This window comes from Oncorhynchus keta, chromosome 9, assembly GCF_023373465.1.
Source record: "Oncorhynchus keta strain PuntledgeMale-10-30-2019 chromosome 9, Oket_V2, whole genome shotgun sequence".
Taxonomy (NCBI): domain Eukaryota; kingdom Metazoa; phylum Chordata; class Actinopteri; order Salmoniformes; family Salmonidae; genus Oncorhynchus; species Oncorhynchus keta.
This window is the reverse complement of record NC_068429.1, coordinates 46,098,630-46,118,911: the sequence shown is the minus strand read 5'-3', so window position 1 is coordinate 46,118,911 and position 20,282 is coordinate 46,098,630. Positions and strand designations below refer to the sequence as shown.

General features: G+C 43.0%; 1 protein-coding gene across 1 annotated transcript in view; it reads right to left on the bottom strand.

Annotated features, from left to right (window-relative positions):
- The window catches only part of LOC118387944 (dymeclin), a 93,944-nt gene that overhangs the window by 37,028 nt on the left and 36,634 nt on the right, over positions 1–20,282 (bottom strand). Inside the window, exon 8 of the mRNA XM_052524746.1 lies at positions 19,970–20,112. Coding sequence (XP_052380706.1) covers positions 19,970–20,112 — 143 coding nt within the window. The remainder of the gene's footprint in view (positions 1–19,969; positions 20,113–20,282) is intronic.

The following is a 20,282-nucleotide window of genomic DNA, read 5'->3' as shown; positions in this document are numbered from 1 at the left end:
TGTGTGTGTGTGTGTGTGTGTGTGTGTGTGTGTGTGTGTGTGTGTGTGTGTGTGTGTGTGTGTGTGTGTGTGTGTGTTTGAGAGGAACAGAACAGACAGATTGTGCTGGTTATTTATTTCCAGTCTTCGGTTTATTTTCAGTAGAGTAAATGAATTAGGACATGGTGGCGGAGTGCCAGCAGCTTAAAACTTCTTAAGGATGTCACAGAATACAGTTCCCATGCAGGAACATCACTCAGCGGAATTTCAGAGCGCCACCTATAGTTTTTGATAAAACTCAAACTTTCATTAAACTTTCATTAAAATACACATTCAAGGTAGTGAATTAAAGCTACACTCGTTGTGAATCTATCCACCAAGTCAGATTTGTAAAATGCTTTTCGGCGAAAGCATGAGAAGCTATTATCTGATAGCATGTACCCACAAAATACTGCAACGTCACCGAACACGACAGATTTTGCGTTAGCCGGCGCTACCCAAAACGCAGAAATAAAATATAAAACATTCATTACCTTTGACAAACTTCTTTCTTGGCACTCCTAGATGTCCCATAAACATTTATTTGGGTCTTTTTTTTCGATTAAATCGGTCCATATATAGCCTAGATATCGATCTATGAAGACTATGTAATCAAGGAAAAAACTGAGTTTGATAACGCAACGTAATTTTTAAAAATTAAAAAAGTTGACGATAAACTTTCACAAAACACTTCGAAATACTTTTGTAATGCAACTTTAGGTATTAGTAAACGTTAATAATCTATCAAAATGATCACGGGGCGATGTTTATTCTTTAGCTCCACGTCTTGAAATCATGTCCGGATATTTCTCAAGCAAAACATCCTGTCGGAGACCGGAAGAAATCGGCTTCCTTGTGTCCGTTTGACCAAGAAACAAATCCGAGACAAATGACAAGACTGTTGACATTGTGTGGAAGCTGTAGGTATTGTAACCTCGGCCCCATTTAATGTGGGTCACTTTTAACAATTGTTTGAAGTTGCGCATGGATATATTTTCCCATTTTCAGTGATCAGATTTTCCTGCACTTTTCGATGAAACGCACGTTCTGTTATAGTCACAACCGCGATTTGTTTTTATATAAAATTTAAAAAATCAGCTTCCTTAAGAGGATTTATTAAATATGTCGTGAGGTCTGTAGGCGTGCTGATTTACCAACAACAGGAAAAATATGCACACACACCAATACATTTACCAACGTTAGGAGAAACATACACACAGCAGAACATACAATGCTGTGACGACTGCCGACACACATACAGTGCATTCGAAAAGTATTCAGACCCCCTTCACATTTCCCACATTTTGTTACGTTACAGCCTTATTATAAAATGGATTAATAAAATAAATAAAATAAAATCGACACACAATATCCCACAATGACAAAGCGAAAAAGAATTTGTAATTTGAGAAAATGTATTTTAAAAAATAAATAAAAAAATACCTTGTTTTACATAAGTATTCAGACCCTTTGCTATGACACACGGCTGAGGTGAATCCTGTTTCCATTGATCATCCTTGAGATGTTTCTACAACTTGATTAAAGTCCACATGTGGTAAATTCAATTGATTGAACATGATTTGGAAAGGCACACACCTGTCTATATAAAGGTCCCACAGCTGACAATGCATTTCAGAGCAAAAACCAAGCCATGAGGTCGAAGGAATTGTCCATAGAGCTCCAAGACAGGATTGTATAGAAGCACAGATCTGGGGAAAGGTACCAAAAAATTTCAGCAGCATTGAAGGTCTCCAAGAACACAGCGGCCTTCATCATTCTTAAATGGAAGTTTGCAACCACCAAGACTCTTCCTAGCAGTGCGGCTTGGCTGGGTTTCGGAGGACGCACGGCTCTCGACCTACGGTGGAGCACGGCGAAGGCAGCATCATGCTGTGGGGTTGTTTTTAAGAGGCGGGGACTGGGAGACTAGAGGGAAAGATGAACGGAGCAATGTACAGAGAGATCCTTGATGAAAACCTGCTCCAGAGCACTCAGGACCACAGACTGGGCTGACGGTTCACCTTCGAACAGGATAACGACCCTAAGCACACAGCCAAGACAATGCAGGAGAGGCTTCGAGACAAGTCTCTGAATGTCCCTGAGGGGCCCAGCCAGAGCCTGGACTTGAACCGGATCGAACATCTATGGAAAGACCCGAAAATAGTGTGCAGCAACTCTCCACATCCAACCTGACAGAGCTTGAGAGGATCTGCATAGAATAATTGGACAAACTCACCAAATACAGGTGTGCCAAGCTTGTAGCGTCATACCCAAGAAGATTTGAGGCTATAATCACCACTAAAGGTGCTTCAACAAAGTACTGAGTAAAAAGGTCTGAATACTTATCTAAATGTGATTTCATTTATTTAAAAAATCTATAAACCTGTTTTTGCTTTGTCGTTATGGGGTATTGTGTAAAGATTGATGAAAATAAACATATATTTTATCAATTTTAGAATAAGGCTGTACTGTAACAAAATGTGGCAAAAGTCATGGGGTCTGAATACTTTCTGAATGCAGTACCAGTCAAAAGTTTGGACACCTACTCATTAATGGGTTTTTCTTTATTTTTCACATTGTGAAAACTATGAAATAACACATATGGAATCATGTAGTAACCAAACAAGTGTTAGAATCCAAATATATGTTATATTCTTCAAAGTAGCCACCCTTTGCCTTGAAGACAGATTTGCACACTCTTGGCATTCTCTCAACCAACTTCATGAGGTGGTCACCTGGAATGCAATTCAAATAACAAGTGTGCCTTGTAAAAAGTTCATTTATGGAATTTCTTTTTTTTCTTAATGTGTTTGAGACAATCAGTTGTGTTGTGACAAGGTAGGGGTGGTATACAGTAGATAGCCCTATTTAGTAAAAGACCAAGTCCATATTATGGCAAGTACAGCTCAAATAAGCAAAGAGAAAAACAACAGTCCATCATTATTTTAAGACATGAAGGTCAATCCGCAAAATGTCAAATTGTTTTACATTTTGTTATCAATTTTCACCTAAAATGACATACCCAACTCTAACTGCCTGTAGCTCAGGACCTGAAGCAAGGAAATGCATATGCTTGATACCATTTCAAAAGGAAACACTTTGAAGTTTGTGGAAATGTGAAATGAATGTAGGAGAATATAACACATTAGATCTGGTAAAAGATAATACAAAGAAAAACATGTGTTTTTTTGTACTATCTTCTTTGAAATGCAAGAGAAAGCCCATAACGTATTATTCCATCCCCGGAGATATTTAGACTATGGCCACTAAGATGGCAGCAATGTACATGCAAAGTTTTAGACTGATCCAATGACACATTGCATATCAGTTCAAAATGTTGTATCAAGACTGCCCAAATGTATCAAAATCGGTTTATTCATTCATTTTCAAGTGCACTCTCCTCAAACAATAGCATGGTATTCTTTCACTGTAAAAGCTACTGTAAATTGGACAATGCAGTTAGATTAACAAGAATGTAAGCATCTGCCCATATCAGATGAGTCTATGACCTGGGAATTTTGTTTCTTTCTTACAACCTCATGCTAATCACATTAGCCTACGTTAGTCTGCAAGCGGGACACAGATCCTGTGGATGTTAAAGTGCAGTCGCAAAAAACATCATGCTTTATGATGAAACTGGCTCTTATGAGGACCACCACAGGAAAGGAGTTACCAGCCTCATAAATTGCAACCCAAATAAATTCTTCACAGAGTCCAAGTAACAGACATCTCAACATCAACTGTTCAAAAGAGACTGAAAACATGCATTACTCATCTCATATGTATGTACTGTATTCTATCCATTCAACTGTATCTTAGTCTGTCACAGACATTGCTCACCAAAATATTTATATATTCTTACTTCCATTCCTTTCGATGTGTGTATTGTTGTGAAATTGTTAGATATTACTGCACTGTTACAGCTAGAAATGCAAGCATTTCTCTACACCCGCAATAACATATGCTAAACACGTGTATGTGACAAATAACATTTCATTTGACCAGTACACACCTCACAACGAGGGCCAGAAGTTTTTACCCTGACAATGGTTCTACATTACTCCTGGTCCAATTCCTGACATGCTATATTCTTCATGTTGATGTCTTAATAACTTCCACTCCCACCCCCCCACACTCTAGCCCAGAGCATGCCTTCTCTGGTAGTAATGCGGGCACTAAAACTGACTAATCCAGGCCAAGTCATGGTGCCATGTCCAGGAGGCAGGAGTTGGGCGAGGAAGCGGGGGCCAGGGCGAAAGAGAGACGAGAGGCAGATAGACAGAAGGCCCAAACAGGGGCTAGGAAAGGGAGCAGGGGCTGGGTCAGGGCATACTGGCCCAGGCATACTGTAGACAGGGTACCCAGACATGGAAAGAGAGACCGGGCTGGGTCGAGGCAGACAGCAGACAGGCCCAGGCGTACTGTAAACAGGGTACCCAGACATGGAAAGAGAGACCGGGCTGGGTCGAGGCAGACAGCAGACAGGCCCAGGCGTACTGTAGACAGGGTACTCAGACATGGAAAGAGAGACCGGGCTGGGTCGAGGCAGACAGCAGACAGGCCCAGGCGTACTGTAAACAGGGTACCCAGACATGGAAAGAGAGACCGGGCTGGGTCGAGGCAGACAGCAGACAGGCCCAGGCGTACTGTAAACAGGGTACCCAGACATGGAAAGAGAGACCGGGCTGGGTCGAGGCAGACAGCAGACAGGCCCAGGCGTACTGTAGACAGGGTACTCAGACATGGAAAGAGAGACCGGGCTGGGTCGAGGCAGACAGCAGACAGGCCCAGGCGTACTGTAGACAGGGTACTCAGACATGGAAAGAGAGACCGGGCTGGGTCGAGGCAGACAGCAGACAGGGTGCCTAGGCAGGGGCTAGGAAAGAGAGCGGGGACGGGTCGGGGCAGACAGGCCCAGGCCTACTGTAGACAGGGTGCAAATCCCCACAACAGACGCAAAAGCCAGCCAGAAAAACAATCTTGAAACATAAAATAGTGGTATACTCGAGCAACGCTTTATCGGAGCCATGGTCTGTTTTGGGAGAACCCAGACAGGCTGCCAGGAGCGTGTGTGTGTGTGTGTGGGGGGGGATGTGGTAGCTTTTGGGATACTGGACAGGAGTCATGCTATGCTAAACAGATTACAAAGCTCTACTGACACCACTGGTAGTAACTCAAACAAAAGAAGTGGAGCAACTGCTACCAATGGTATGAGGGGAGACAAAGTTTGAGTACAGATGAACTACAATAGGCAGCATACAGGATGGCATGTTTAACAAATTACGAAGGCTACTCCCTGCCACAAGTGATGACGACGACTCAATGCATATAGTACAAAAGAAATGGAGCGACTGCTATCAATGGCATTAATGCCATTGTATGTTACTGTGCATGGATATAGCCTAACCGTTTTCCGAATGGTGTTTGTAAGAGTTTGCAACAGTTTTCACTGGAAACTAAGCCATATGTCTGTCTGGAATCACCTTAAGATTGTAATTTTGCCCAGAGCGTTGGAACATAATGATAATGACAGTACAGTAAAAGGGAAATTACAATCCAGTTGGTTGGGTGGCTTCAAAGCTCTCTTTTCTCTCCATGGAGACAAATAAGAGGGCTGATATAAAACTGGTTTGATGAATAGATGAATATGTTGGCTACCGCCCTGCCTACAGACAGCCCGACTGACTGGCTGTGGCAGGCTAAGTGATTGACTGACTGACTGGTTGGATGGCTGACAGACTTCCTGGGAATACCCCACTAAAGAGCACACTGTCACAGGGCTAAAGATCACACACACACGCTCTCTGTCCTGTGGTGCCATGTGAAACAGGATCATATTGTCATGCTGGGACTGGGAGCGAATAAGTAGTGGAGAAATTGGCCCTACCTTGAAGAGGGGAAACAAACCAGCGAGTCTGTCTGTCCATCCATCCAGGCCCCCATCCCATCTAGAGAGCAGAGATGAAGGGAACATTGTGACAGTGAGGATTCCACAGCTCTCACACATTCATTCAGATTCACCACGTCGCCGAGTCACACATGTGATCACAACAATTCGATAGAGAGCCTTGACCAAACCCGTCTGTCTGCCTGCCCAGGCCTCCAAGGCATGTTGGCCGTTTCTGCCACATTACACACTTTGTTCCAGTGTGGACACCCCAGGCAGTCTCTAATCTGTGCTCATCCAGTTGAGGGGACGATCTGTCCCAGTTGTGGACATGACTAGTCAGCCAACATCCTATATGGCGTCTATCTATCACTGTGTGTGTGTGCGTGTGGGGAGGGAGGAGATGAGGCAGTAGCAGACACTGAGGCTCTTGGGGATTACAGAGAGGTCAGGGTATAACTCAGATCACACAGTCAGGCAGTAGATCGCTACACACTGACACACACACAAGTCAGAGACACAGACAGAGACAGACCGGCTGCTGATGGCCCGCTGATAGGCGTCTGCCACCAACAAAGAGCACTTATCTGTGGGAAACCGATGACCGCCATTCCATTCAGACACACAGACTCTCCCTCTGGTCAGTGGCCCACTTTCTCTTGTTTTGTTTGACAATGGTTTTCTTTTCCCCCCCCATTTAGACAGCCTCTCACTCCCTCAGTCTCACTTTGGCCATGGCATGGCCGCTCGCCCTCTTTCTCTTCTATGATTGACCATGGTTGTATCTCTTTCTTTAATATATTTCCCTCTAGTTCGTTTCATACCCCTCTTCTCCTATCGCTCTTGCTCTCTGTCATGCTCTCCAACAGGGCCCTGTGTCCTGGTATATCTATAGAGATATATAAGATCCTTGTTACATCCTTATGATCACAACAATGTTATTTATTTCATTTCCCTTTGCTTCTTGATTTTGCCTCTCACGGTTTGCCGTGTCTTCCTTCCTTTCATTATGAAATGGGATCTTTCATAGCCACAAAGTGCATTGGGAGTAGGAAGAATTCTCCAGTCCTCCACAGAGAGAGTGCTCAGTAGCGGTCCCATCTCGTCTGATGAGGAGTGATTCCAACTGGCCTCTTCCTGTTCCCTGAAAGTATTTCCTTCCTGCTCCTCCGCTACAATCACACAGGCCTAGCTTTCCCATGGAGCAGCAGCACTGTGTGTGTGTGTGTGTGTGTGTGTGTGTGTGTGTGTGTGTGTGTGTGTGTGTGTGTGTGTGTGTGTGTGTGTGTGTGTGTGTGTGTGTGTGTGTGTGTGTGTGTGTGTGTGTGTGTGTGTGTGTGTGTGTGTGTGTGAGTGAGTGAGTGAGTGAGTGAGTGAGTGAGTGAGTGAGTGAGTGAGTGAGTGAGTGAGAGTGAGTGAGTGACCATCGGGTTCTTGGTCAACTTCCCGACCAAGGCCCTTCTCACCCAATTGCTCAGTTTGGCTGGGTGGCCAGCTCTAGGAAGAGTTTTGGTGGTTCCAAACTTCTTCCACTTAAGAATGATGGAGGCCACTGTGTTCTTGAGGACCTTCAATGCTGCAGACATTGCTGCAGACACAATCATGTCTCGGAGCTCTACGGACAATTCCTTTGACCTCATGGCTTGTTTTTTGCTCTGACATGCACTGTCACCTGTGGGATCTTATATGCCTTTCCAAATCAAGTCCAATCAATAGAATTTACCAAAGGTGGACTCTAATCAAGTTGTAGAAACATCAAGGAAGATGAATGCAAACAGGATTGTTGAAACTTAGCAACAACATTAGCAACAACATCCTCTTTGGCAACACCTGCTGCAGCCACTGAAAACTAGCCGACCAAAAAAGCTATCTAGCTAGACCGTGGGAAAACTACTGCTCGCAAGAAGGCAGAAGTTTCCATATGTTTTTTGTAAAAATGGTCCCACTCATTAAGTTAAAATGTGATTGGTTTTCCACTGATTCCACCAAAATGTTGCCCTAATGCAGTTGAATGGCAGATGTCTTTAGCTTGCTTCTGATGACCTAGCCAGTGGCTGACTTAGCTAGCTAGATTTATCTCCCCAGGGACCAGCAAAGAAAAAAGATTGGATATTATTTTCTCTTCTTTCCAACAAAAACTGAAAACAAATCAGAACATCATTGAAAATAATATAATTATCATTATATATTTAAATCATTATTTTACAAGTTCTTAGCCCTTCTCTGAAGGCCCTTTGTTCCCCACTGTGTTTTGGTTAGTAACCATTTGGCCTGGCACCTACTACTAATATCCCGTTCAAAGGCACTTAAATATTTTGTCTTGCCCATTCACCCTCTAAATGGCACACACGCCATCCATGTCTCAATTGTCTCAAAGCTTAAAAATCCTTATTTTAACCTGTATCCTCTCCTTCATTTACACTGATTGAAGTGGATTTATCAAGTGACATCAATAAGGGATCACCTGGTCAGTTTGTCATGATGAAGTAGATGTTATTAATGTTTTGTATACTCAGTGTGCAGCATATCACAACTTTGGATTTCACCCCCAACATATTTGGATCGGTTTGGGGTCCGCGGACCGATTCACTCGTATTTTAGACATTTTAGCCAGCCCAGTCCCCTGTTAGTGTTAACACCTCCACATCCTCTTTTATTGTCCAGGGGACTACATGCTGCACACTGCTGTACAAATACCATTCATTCTCGGCTTGGCTGTCAGACAGAACAGGCTTGTTGTCCTATATAAAGACATCAGTGTGAGTAGGGTACTAAAGTTTGATTTACAATCAGGATGCATTGTAGACTGTAGTTAGCTGTAGCCTTGGCATGCAGACAAGCAGTAAACTGATTTAGCTAGCTGCCATTGTAGAATGATGCCATTGTACAGTAGAATGGGAGAGGAGGATGTGTATGAAGATGCACAAAAAAAGCAGACAGAGAAACTAAGTAACGAAGAAACTAACATCATGAAGTACAAACACCTGTCTAGTCTGGTCGGAACAGGACTCTTTCTCGGTCTCTAAATCTGTCTCTGAGCACACAGCCTTCATTATGTGTCATGTCTGATCTGTTCCGGGTAGACTACAGTGTGGACTGCCTGATAGATCGAGGGGAGTTGCCCTGTCCTATCTGTGAGCACACAGCACTCTGTCGTACCGTCTGTGAATGGGAGACATTATGGAACAATATCAAGGCATGGCCCTCATTCTGGCGCACAGATGGATACACACATTTTTTACATTTAATTAATTCAGCAGATGCTGTTATCCAGAGACATACAATTAGTGCATTTATCTTCAGAAAGCTAGGTGAGACAACCACATCACAGTCTTAGTAAATAAAACAGACATCTAACCTCCAGCTGAACCCTACCCGGCAGCCTTTAGTGGCCTGTGAAGGGCCTGTACTAAGTGGAGTGAAGAGGGAAATACAGAAGTGGAGAATCAGAGAAATGAGAAACTGAGCGATAAAGAAAAACATCCACCTTGCTAACACACTCCACACTTTGGAGGGATATGGTTGATCAAAGCTCCCTGTCACAAAACAGTACAGAAAAGTTAAACCTCTTTCTTCCATTCAGCAATGCTCTCCTGTCTATCTTCATGTGATCTCTTTATTTATTTTTACTATCAGTAAATTATAGATAAATCTCATATCTGTCCAAGTAGCATTGAGCTCTAGGCCGTGACCCACAGCCCCCATCCCACAGAGACAGTGAGACAGCTGGCCCTGGACATCCAGGCTGTGGTTTGGCCATGACAGGCTTTCTGGATTCCCCTGGCTGTTCCTGGCCAGCAAAACATTTATGATGACTGATTATCTTTTTATCACAGGCTAAATCCAGCATAAGAGGAAGAGAAGGTCCTGTAGCTGTGTGTGTGTGTGTCTCAGAGACCTAACCAGCCACATCCCTGGCACTGAGAGATTCCCACAGTTAAAACACAACAGGCAGTCATCTGACTCTAAGGGATCATTGTTTACTCTGCTACAGTACTTCACTACTTCCCCATTAAAACGGGATGTGTCCCAAAATGGCACCCTATTCCCTATTTAGTGCACTACTTTTGACCAGGGCCCATAGGTCGATAGTAATTTTAAAAAGTACACTATGTAGGGAATAGGGTGCCATTTGGGACACAGTACTGGTATCACAGAGAGCGAGGACTCCACAAAATCGAACTATAAACAGGAAAACCCCAATTCAAAACAAAGGCAGCTATACCACAGTCATTAACTTAATTGATCAAATATATAATGAATCTCCATCCGCCAAAGAGGTCTCCAAAACAGATATATTGTTTTATCACAGTGGGGGAAGGCTTCTTGAGAATAAAATACGAGAGGGTTGTCGAGTGTCTTGGTTTCCCTAGCAACCCCAACTCCTGTGTGTGTGGGCAGTGTTTAGAATGGCAGACTATAGCAATGACAATGATTTTGGGGAACAGTCGGACATTACCTTACACATAGGGAGGGAGTCCCTGTAGGGGAGTTATGGCGTGTAGTTATTCAATGCATAAAATACCACTTATTCATTAGTGACTACTGGCTATGATTGGAAATTGATACAAAATACCATTGCAGTGTCATTTTTGGATCATCAATAATTTCAACACGAAGTGCACACTCAGATTCCGACCAAAGATGATAAATAGATCCAGAGAGAGACGAGAGGTCTGACATCACTGTCTTGGTCTGTTCCTGGAAAATCAGGAAGTAAAACAGGCAACAGAGTCTGACAGAGTCTCTGGGCTGTTCATTAAAATGAAATGCATCCTTGCACTCTCTGGATGATGGAGACACAGATTCAGTACAGTCATGCCGGCGCTGTCTGTCCTCTACTAATATGTCTAAGAGAGTCTTGGCTTACATCAGTACAATTACATTTTAAAGTTGAAATGATGGGATGTAAAACTAATCCTGTGATTTATGCGACTTCTGTTCAGACGAGACGAGGCAAAGTATAAAAATCTAAGGCCGTAACTGGGCTTTTTTTAGATAATGTCATTTCCTGGCACTCTCAGATCTACTTATAATTGCTTGTACAGACCCAGGTAATACAACATCACATCAAATATCAGTGTGTGTGTGTGTGTGTGTGTGTATACACAGTACCAGTCAAAAGTGTGGACACCTACTCAAGAGTTTTTCTTTATTTTATTTTATTTTCTACATCGTATAATAATAGTGAAGACATCAAAACAATGAAATAACACATATGGAATCATGTAGTAACCAAAAAAGTGTAAAACAAATCAAAATATTTTATATTTTAGGTTCTTCAATGTTGACAGCTTTGCACACTCTTGGCATTCTCTCAACCTGCGTCATGAGGTAGTCACCTGGAATGCAATTCAATTAACAAGTTAATTTGTGTAATTTCTTTCCTTCTTAATGCGTTTGAGCCAATCAGTTGTGTTGTGACAAGGTAGGAATGGTAGACAGAAGATGGCCCTATTTGGTAAAATACCAAGTCCATATTATGGCAAGAACAGCTCAAATAAGCAAAAGAGAAACGATAGTACATAATTACTTTAAGACATGAAGGTCAGTCAAGGGCAGCCCAAATAAGTGCTTTAGAGTTCAAGTAACAGACACATCTCAACATCAACTGTTCAGAGGAGTCTGCATGAATCAGGCCTTCATGGTCGAATTGCTGCAAATAAACCACTACCAAATTACACCAATAAGAAGAAGAGACTTGCTTGGGCCAAGAAACACAAGCAATGGACATTAGACCAGTGGAAATCTGTCCATTGGTCTGATGAGTCGAAATGTTAGATTTTTGATTCCAACCGGAGGAGGAGGCATGGTGCAGGACGTGTGATGGTGTGGGGGTGCTTTGCTGGTGCCACTGTATGTGATTTATTTAGAATTCAAGACACACTTAACCAGCATGGCTACCACAGCATTCTGCAGTGATACGCCATCGTATCTGGTTTGCGCTTAGTGGGACTATCATTTGTTTTTCAACAGGACAATGATCCAACACACCTCCAACCTGTTTAAGGGCTATTTGACCAAGAAGGAGAGTGATGGAGTGCTACATCAGATGACCTGGACTCCACAATCACCCAACCTCAACCCAATTGAGATGGTTTGGGATGAGTTGGACCGCAGAGTGAAGGAAAAGCAGTCAACGGGTGCTCAGCATATGTGACCCGTTTCAGGAAACTAGGCATATGCCGCGGGTCACTACTTCACAGGCAAGCCGTTTGAAAGTGAACAATTTTTTAAATATAAAATGTGCGCTTCTGTCTATTTGAGTTGGTCAGTATATCTTTGTAATCCTGTCTAACGCTGCTTTGTTTTTTTTACGCATTGTGTAGAAAAACTGCTTACGTGTTGCTCTCCACTTTCTGGAGGACCTAATTTTGTAATCAGTGGAATTCGAGTATGATAGCTAAGGGAAATGGAAAAAAACATCTGTCTCCGGATTACATCTTAAAACTAAGAGCAACCATGGCATCCGACAGGAGACGTGTCCATCCATGAATGATGTATACTGGTAAGATTTTCAGAGATTACACATATCTAATTTTGACAGAAAGTGGTTTCATTTCAAGTAAAAGGTTACTTTTAGCTTGCTAGCTAACGTTAGCTGATAATACGACCGCACCTGAAATGGTAACTTGGATAGTGGAGTCTTTTGCCTCTTGGTGTTAGGGGGCAGTATTTTCATTTTTGGGGAAAAAAACGTGCCCGTTTTAAACGGGATAGTTTGTCAGGAAAAGATGCTAGAATATGCATATAATTGACAGCTTTCGATAGAAAACACTCTAACGTTTCCAAAACTGTAAAGATACTGTCTGTGAGGTTAACAGAACTGATGTTGCAAGCGAAAGCCTGAGAAAAGTCCAATCCGGAAGTGCCCCAGGTTTTGAAAGCGCTGCGTTCCAATGACTCCCTATATGGCTGTGAATGTACCATCAACGAGCTTATGCTTTCTACGTATTCCCCAAGGTGTCTAGAGCATTGTGACATAGTTTTACGCATTTCTGTTGAAGAATAGCCGTATGGGGGCACATTGAGTAAGTGGTCACATGGTGGCTCCGAGAGAGATTCTCGCGTAAAGTACAGAGGTAGCCATTACTCCAATCGGTCTTAGAGAAAAAGGAATTGTCCCGATGGATATATTATCGAATATAGATATTAGAAAAACACCTTGAGGATGGATTCTAAACAACGTTTGCCATGTTTCTGTCGATATTATGGAGCTAATTTGGAGAGAACATTTTTTGGCGTTGTGGTGACCGCAATTTCCGGGGCGATTTCTCAGCAGAACGTGAAGAACAAACGGAGCTGTTTCGCCTACAAAAATAATATTTTGGGAAAAAATGAACTTTGGCTACCTGGGAGTCTCGTGAGTGAAAACATCTGAAATTCATCAAAGGTAAACAATTTAATTTGATTGCTTTTCTGATTTCCGTGACAAGGTTGCTTGCTGCTAGCAAGGCATAATGCTATGCTGGGCTATGATAAACTTACACAAATGCTTGTCTAGCATTGGCTGTAAAGCATATTTTGAAAATCTTGGATGACAGGGTGATTAACAAAAGGCTAAGCTGTGTTCCAATATATTTCACTTGTGATTTTCATGAATAGGCATATTTTCTAGGAAGATTAATGTTTGTTGCGTTATGCTAATTAGTGTCAGATGATGACAACGATCCCGTTCACGGATCGAAAGGCCATTCAGCAAAGAAGAAGCCACTGCTCCAAAACCGCCATAAAAAAAGCCAGACTACGATTTGCAACTTCACATGGGGACAAAGATTGTACTTTTTGGAGAAATGTCCTCTGGTCTGATGAAACAAATATATAACTGTTTGGCCATAATGACCATTGTTATGTTTGGAAGAAAAAAGGGGAGGCTTGCAAGCCGAAGAACACCATCCCAACCGTGAAGCACGTGGGTGGCAGCATCATGTTGTTGGGGTGCTTTGCTGCAGGACGGACTGGTGCACTTCACAAAATAGATGGCATCATGAGGCAGGAAAATTACGTGGATATATTGAAGCAACATCTCCGGACATCAGTCAGGAAGTTAAAGCTTGGTCGCAAATGGGTCTTCCAAATGGACAATGACCCCACGCATACTTCCAAAGTTGTGGCAAAATGGCTTAAGGACAACAAAGTCAAGGTATTGGAGTGGCCATCACAAAGCCCTGACCTCAATCCCATAGAGAATTTGTGGGCAGAAGTGAAAAAGCATGTACGAGCAAGGAGGCCTACAAACCTGATTCAGTTACACCAGCTCTGTCAGGAGGAATGGGCCAAAATTCACCCAACTTATTGTGGGAAGCTTGTGGAAGGCTACCCGAAACGTTTGACCCAAGTTAAACAATTTCAAGGCAATGCTACCAAATACTAATGGAGTGTATGTCAACTTCTGACCCACTGAGAATGTGACAAAATAAATAAAAGCTGAAATAAATCACTCTAATATTATTCTGACATTTCACATTCTTAAAATGAAGTGGTGATCTTAACTGATCTAAAACAGGGGATTTTTACTATTAAATGTCAGGAATTGTGAAAAACGGAGTTTCATAGTATTTGGCTAAGGTGTATGTAAACTTCCAACTTCCAACTGTAGCCTGGTAAACAATGAACCATAATCCCAACTCATGACGTTACCACCCTGCATGAATCAGCATGTAACTAACCAACCAGGTACAATATTAGCCAGCTAGCTATCTAACACATCTTATTATTCGTATCTCAGAGCTATTTGTTTGGCTAGCTATAGCCTAATGTTAGCGAGCTAACATTGAACCTGGTTGGTTAGCTACCTGCAGATTCATGCAGGGTAGTAACGTTATGAGTTGGGATTATGGTTAATTGTTTACCTAAGTAGCTAGCTACATGTTTTAACAAAAGACTCTACTATGCAAGTAACCATTTCGGGTGTGGTCGTAAATTCAGTCTGGCCACCTACTCCGATTTCAGAGCACTCTCATCTGAGTGTGCCAGAGCACAGAATAAACTGATTCATTTACGAGCGCTCAACAACTGTTGAATATGGCCGGTGTCAGTAAAAATCTGCAAAATAGCGTAATTAAATTGTTGCCAGCAGCGCAGTTACAGTCACCAACGCTCTGGATAACATGAAAACAGCCTAACCAGCTCCGCGAGGGCGAGTAAAATGGTCAGAGTGGGGTGATCGCTCATTTGTGTCTGGAAGTAGCTTGCTTGGTAGCCAATGTTAGCCAGTTAGCTTGGGTGCTTGACTGCCGATGTAAGGTCAGAACATTCGGATCAACACTACTCATCGGCCAGAGCGTCCAGTGTGCGCTCTGAACACGAAACACTCTGAATTTACGAACGGACAATCTGTCACCAACGCTCTGGATAACATAACAACCTAACCAGCTCTGCTAGGCCGAGTAATGTTCAGTGAGGTGTTACTTTCCCAATGTTCCCATAATGTAGTGGGGGAAAGGGAGCACAGAGGTTTTAGCAGCTCACTAATCACCGTGGCAGCGCAGCGGCTCGAAGCACTTTTCGGTCACAACTTGCAGACTTGTTTACGTGTTGCTGTGCGTTTTGTTGCCAACCTTACTTTGATGCCTGACAACTTTACAACTTTTTTAATTACTGTTTATATTTTATATTTTCCCTCACTCAACTTGTTTTCCCATTCAACTTTTTCACTCTGGACCCTTTATCTGGACGTGGTTCGTCAGGACCTTCAACAGCCGAAGCTAAGTAGTAACATTAACATGATGCCTTCTAATTGCAGTCGCTGTACTCATAATATACAGGAGAACAATCGCCTTACGGCGAGGATAGCTGTGCTACAAGCCCAGCTTTAGACGCAATCGTAAGGCAAGGGTAATTTCAGTGTAGGAAAGGATGAAACAGCGCCTGTGCCACCAGTAAGTACAGATAGTAGTATAAATCCCCTCACACGGTCAACGCAGCCGGACAACTTTCTCATGGTTTCTGGAAGGAAATGCTGTAGGAATGCTCAACCGGTGTCGCTCTTTCATATCTATCAAGATAGACAGGGCTCTAACTCCTCTAGCTCCACAATGAAATAGGGTACAGGCAAGGCAGCAGACTGTTAGCTAGCCTGCCAGCTTAGTTTAGTCTGCCACTAGCACAATCAGTGTAGTCAGCTCAGCTATCCCCATTGAGACCGTGTCTGTGCCTTCACCTGGGTTGGGCAAAACTAAACATGGCGGTGTTCGCTTTAGCAATCTCACTAAGATAAAGACCTCCACCATTCCTGTCATTATTGAAAGAGATCATGATACCTCACATCTCAAAATAGGGCTACTTAATGTTAGATCCCTTACTTCAAAGGCAATTATAGTCAATGAACTAATCACTGATCATAATCTTGATGTGATTGGCCTGACTGAAACATGGCTTAAGCCTGATGAATTTACTGTGTTAAATGAGGCCTCACCTCCTGGTTACACTAGTGACCATATCCCCCGTGCATCCCACAAAGGCGGAGGTGTTGCTAACATTTACGATACCACATTTTAATTTGCCCCCCCCCAAAAAAATGAAGTTTTCATCTTTTGAGCTTCTAGTCATGAAATCTATGCAGCCTACTCAATCACTTTTTATAGCTAACGTTTACAGGCCTCCTGGGCCATATACAGCATTCCTCATTGAGTTCCCTGAATTCCTATCGGACCTTGTAGTCATAGCAGACCCACTCCAAAAAGGCTTTCGGAGCCATCATCGACTCAGTGGGTTTTGTCCAACACGTCTCTGGACCTACTCACTGTCACAGTCATACTCTGGACCTAGTTTTGTCCCATGGAATAAATGTTGTGGATCTTAATGTTTTTACTCATAATCCTGGACTATCGGACCACCATTTTATTACGTTTGCAATTGCAACAAATAATCTGCTCAGACCCCAACCAAGGAGCATCAAAAGCCGTGCTATAAATTCACAGACAACACAAAGATTCCTTGATGCCCTTCCAGACTCCCTCTGTCTACCCAAGGACGTCAGAGGACAAAAATCTGTTAACCACCTAACTGAGGAACTCAATTTAACCTTGCGCAATACCATAGATGCAGTTGCACCCCTAAAAACATTTCTCATACGAAACTAGCTCCCTGGTATACAGAAAATACCCGAGCTCTGAAGCAAGCTCCCAGAAAAATTGGAACGGAAATGGCATGGCGCCACACCAAACTGGAAGTCTTCCGACTAGCTTGGAAAGACAGTACCGTGCAGTATCGAAGAGCTTAATTGAGGAAATTAAGAACAATCCTACATTTATTTTTGATACTGTCGCAAAGCTAACATAAAAAGCAGCATTCCCCAAGAGAGGATGACTTCACTTCAGCAGTAATAAATTCATGAACTTCTTTGAGGAAAATATAATGATTATTAGAAAGCAAATTACGGACTCCTCTTTAAATCTGCGTATTCCTTCAAAGCTCATTTGTCCTGAGTCTGCACAACTCTGCCAGGACCTAGGATCAAGAGAGACACAAGTGTTTTAGTACTATATCTCTTGATACAATGATGAAAATAATCATGGCCTCTAAAACCTTCAAGCTGCATACTGGGACCCTATTCCAACTAAACTACTGAAAGAGCTGCTTCCTGTACTTTGCCCTCCTATGTTGAACATAATAAACGGCTCTCTATCCACCGGATGTGTACCAAACTCACTAAAAGTGGCAGTAATAAAGCCTCTCTTGAAAAAACCAAACCTTGACCCAGAAAATATAAAAAACTATCGGCCTATATCGAATCTTCCATTCCTCTCAAAAATTTTGGAAAAGGCTGTTGCGCGGCAACTCACTGCCCTGCTGAAGACAAACAATGTATACGAAATGCTTCAGTCTGGTTTTAGACCCCATCATAGCACTGCGACTGCACGTGTGAAGGTGGTAAATGAACTTTTAATGGCATCAGACCGAGGCTCTGCATCTGTCCTCGTGCTCCTAGAACTTAGTGCTGCTTTTGATACCATCGATCACCACATTCTTTTATACAGATTGGAAACATGGACAAGTTCTGGCCTGGTTTATCTGTCGGAAAGATATCAGTTTGTCTCTGTGAATGGTTTGTCCTCTGACAAACGACGAACATATCAAGACTGTTTCAAGGACAGCTTTTTTCCATCTACGTAATATTGCAAAAATCAGACACTTTCTGTCCAAAAATGCAGAAAAATCTATCCATGCTTTTGTTACTTCTAGGTTAGACTACTGCAATGCTCTACTTTCCGGCTACCCGGATAAAGCACTAAATAAACTTCAGTTAGTGCTAAATACGGCTGCTAGAATCCTGACTAGAACCCCAAAATTTGATCATATTACTCCAGTGCTAGCCTCCCTATACTGGCTTCCTGTCAAGGCAAGGGCGGATTTCAAGGTTTTACTGCTAACCTACAAAGCATTACATGGGTTTGCTACTACCTATCTCTCTGATTTGGTCCTGCCGTACATACCTACACGTACGCTATGGTCACAAGACCCAGGCCTCTTAATTGTCCCTAGAATTTCTAAGCAAACAGCTGGAGGCAGGGCTTTCTCCTGTAGAGCTCTATTTTTATGTAATGGTCTGCCTACCCACGTGAGAGACGCAAACTCGGTCTCAACCTTTAAGTCTTTACTGAAGACTCATCTCTTCAGTGGGTCATATGATTGAGTGTAGTCTGGCCCAGGAGAGTGAAGGTGAACGAAAAGGCTCTGGAGCAACGAACCGCCCTTTCTGTCTCTGCCTGGCCCGTTGCCCTCTTTCCACTGGGATTCTCTGCCTCTAACCCTATTACGGGGGCTGAGTCACTGGCTTACTGGTGCTCTTTCATGCCGTCCCTGGAGGGGTGCGACACTTGAGTGGGTTGAGTCACTGATGTGATCTTCCTGTCTGGGTTGCCCCCCCCCCCCCTTGAGTTGTGCCGTGGCGGAGATCTTTGTGGGCTATACTCGGCTTTGTCTCAGGATGGTAAGTTGGTGGTTGAAGATATCCCTCTCGTGGTGTGGGGGCTGTGCTTTGGCAAAGTGGGTGGGGTTATATTATATCCTTCCTGTTTGGCCCTGTCCGGGGGTATCATCGGATGGGGCCATAGTGTCTCCTGACCCCTCCTGTCTTAGTTTATGTGTCGGGGGGCTAGGGTCAGTTTGTTATATCTGGAGTACTTCTCCTGTCTTATCCGGTGTCCTGTGTGAATTTAAGTATGCTCTATCTAATTCTCTCTTTCTTTCTCTCTCTCGGAGGACCTGAGCCCTAGGACCATGCCTCAGGACTACCTGGCATGATGACTCCTTGCTGTCCCCAGTCCACCTGGCCGTGCTGCTGCTCCAGTTTCAACTGTTCTGCCTGTGATTATTATTATTTGACCATGCTGGTCATTTATGAACATTTGAACTACGTGGCCATGTTCTGTTATAATCTCCACCTGGCACAGCCAGAGGAGGACTGGCCTCCCCTCATAGCCTGGTTCATCTCTAGGTTTCTTCCTAGGTTTTGGCCTTTCTAGGGAGTTTTTCCTAGCCACCGTGCTTCTACACCTGCATTGCTTGCTGTTTGGGGTTTTAGGCTGGGTTTCTGTACAGCACTTTGAGATATCAGCTGATGTATGAAGGGCTACATAAATACATTTGATTTGATTTGATTTTGTGTATGATATACCATTTTGTAGCTCTGAGTATCTACTTTTATCCAATGTAAAAATAAAAAAACATTTCAAATGTTGCTACATACGACCGGTTTGAGCTGGTCGGTCAGATACTGTATGTGGGAACTCCTTCAAGACTGTTGGAAAAGCATTCCAGGTGAACCTGGTTGAGAGAATGCCAAGAGTGTGCAAAGCTGTCATCAAAGAAAAGGGTGGCTACTTTGAAGAATCTCAAATATAAAATATATTTTGATTTTTTAACACCATTTTGGTTACTACATGATTCCATATGTGTTATTACAAAGTTTTGATGCCTTCAGTATTATTCTACAATGTAGAAAATAGTAAAAATAAAGAAAAACCCTTGAATGAGTAGGTGTGTCCAAACTTTTGACTGGTACAGTATGTGTGTGTATAAGTAATTAGCCTGTCTGTCTGTGCACCTGTTGTTACTTACTTGCTACTCCCGAGGCAAGTCCGTAGAGCAGGCCTCCTCTGTCAGACTGCTGTTCAAAGATGTGTGTGGCAGGAGGCGGACACTTCTCCTGTCTGATGAAGTTATACAGCAGAGTCTTCACCAACTGACTGGTCAGGGACAAACTGGGGAGGATGAGACATAGACAACGAGACAATTAGTGACACTAAGTCAACACACAAGCCAGCACCTTGTATTCATGGATGCCAAGGAAAACCAGGCTTCCCCAAAAAATGTACCCAAGAAAAAATATAAAAACATAAAATAATGTATCTTTAGTCTCTCTGTGTTTTAT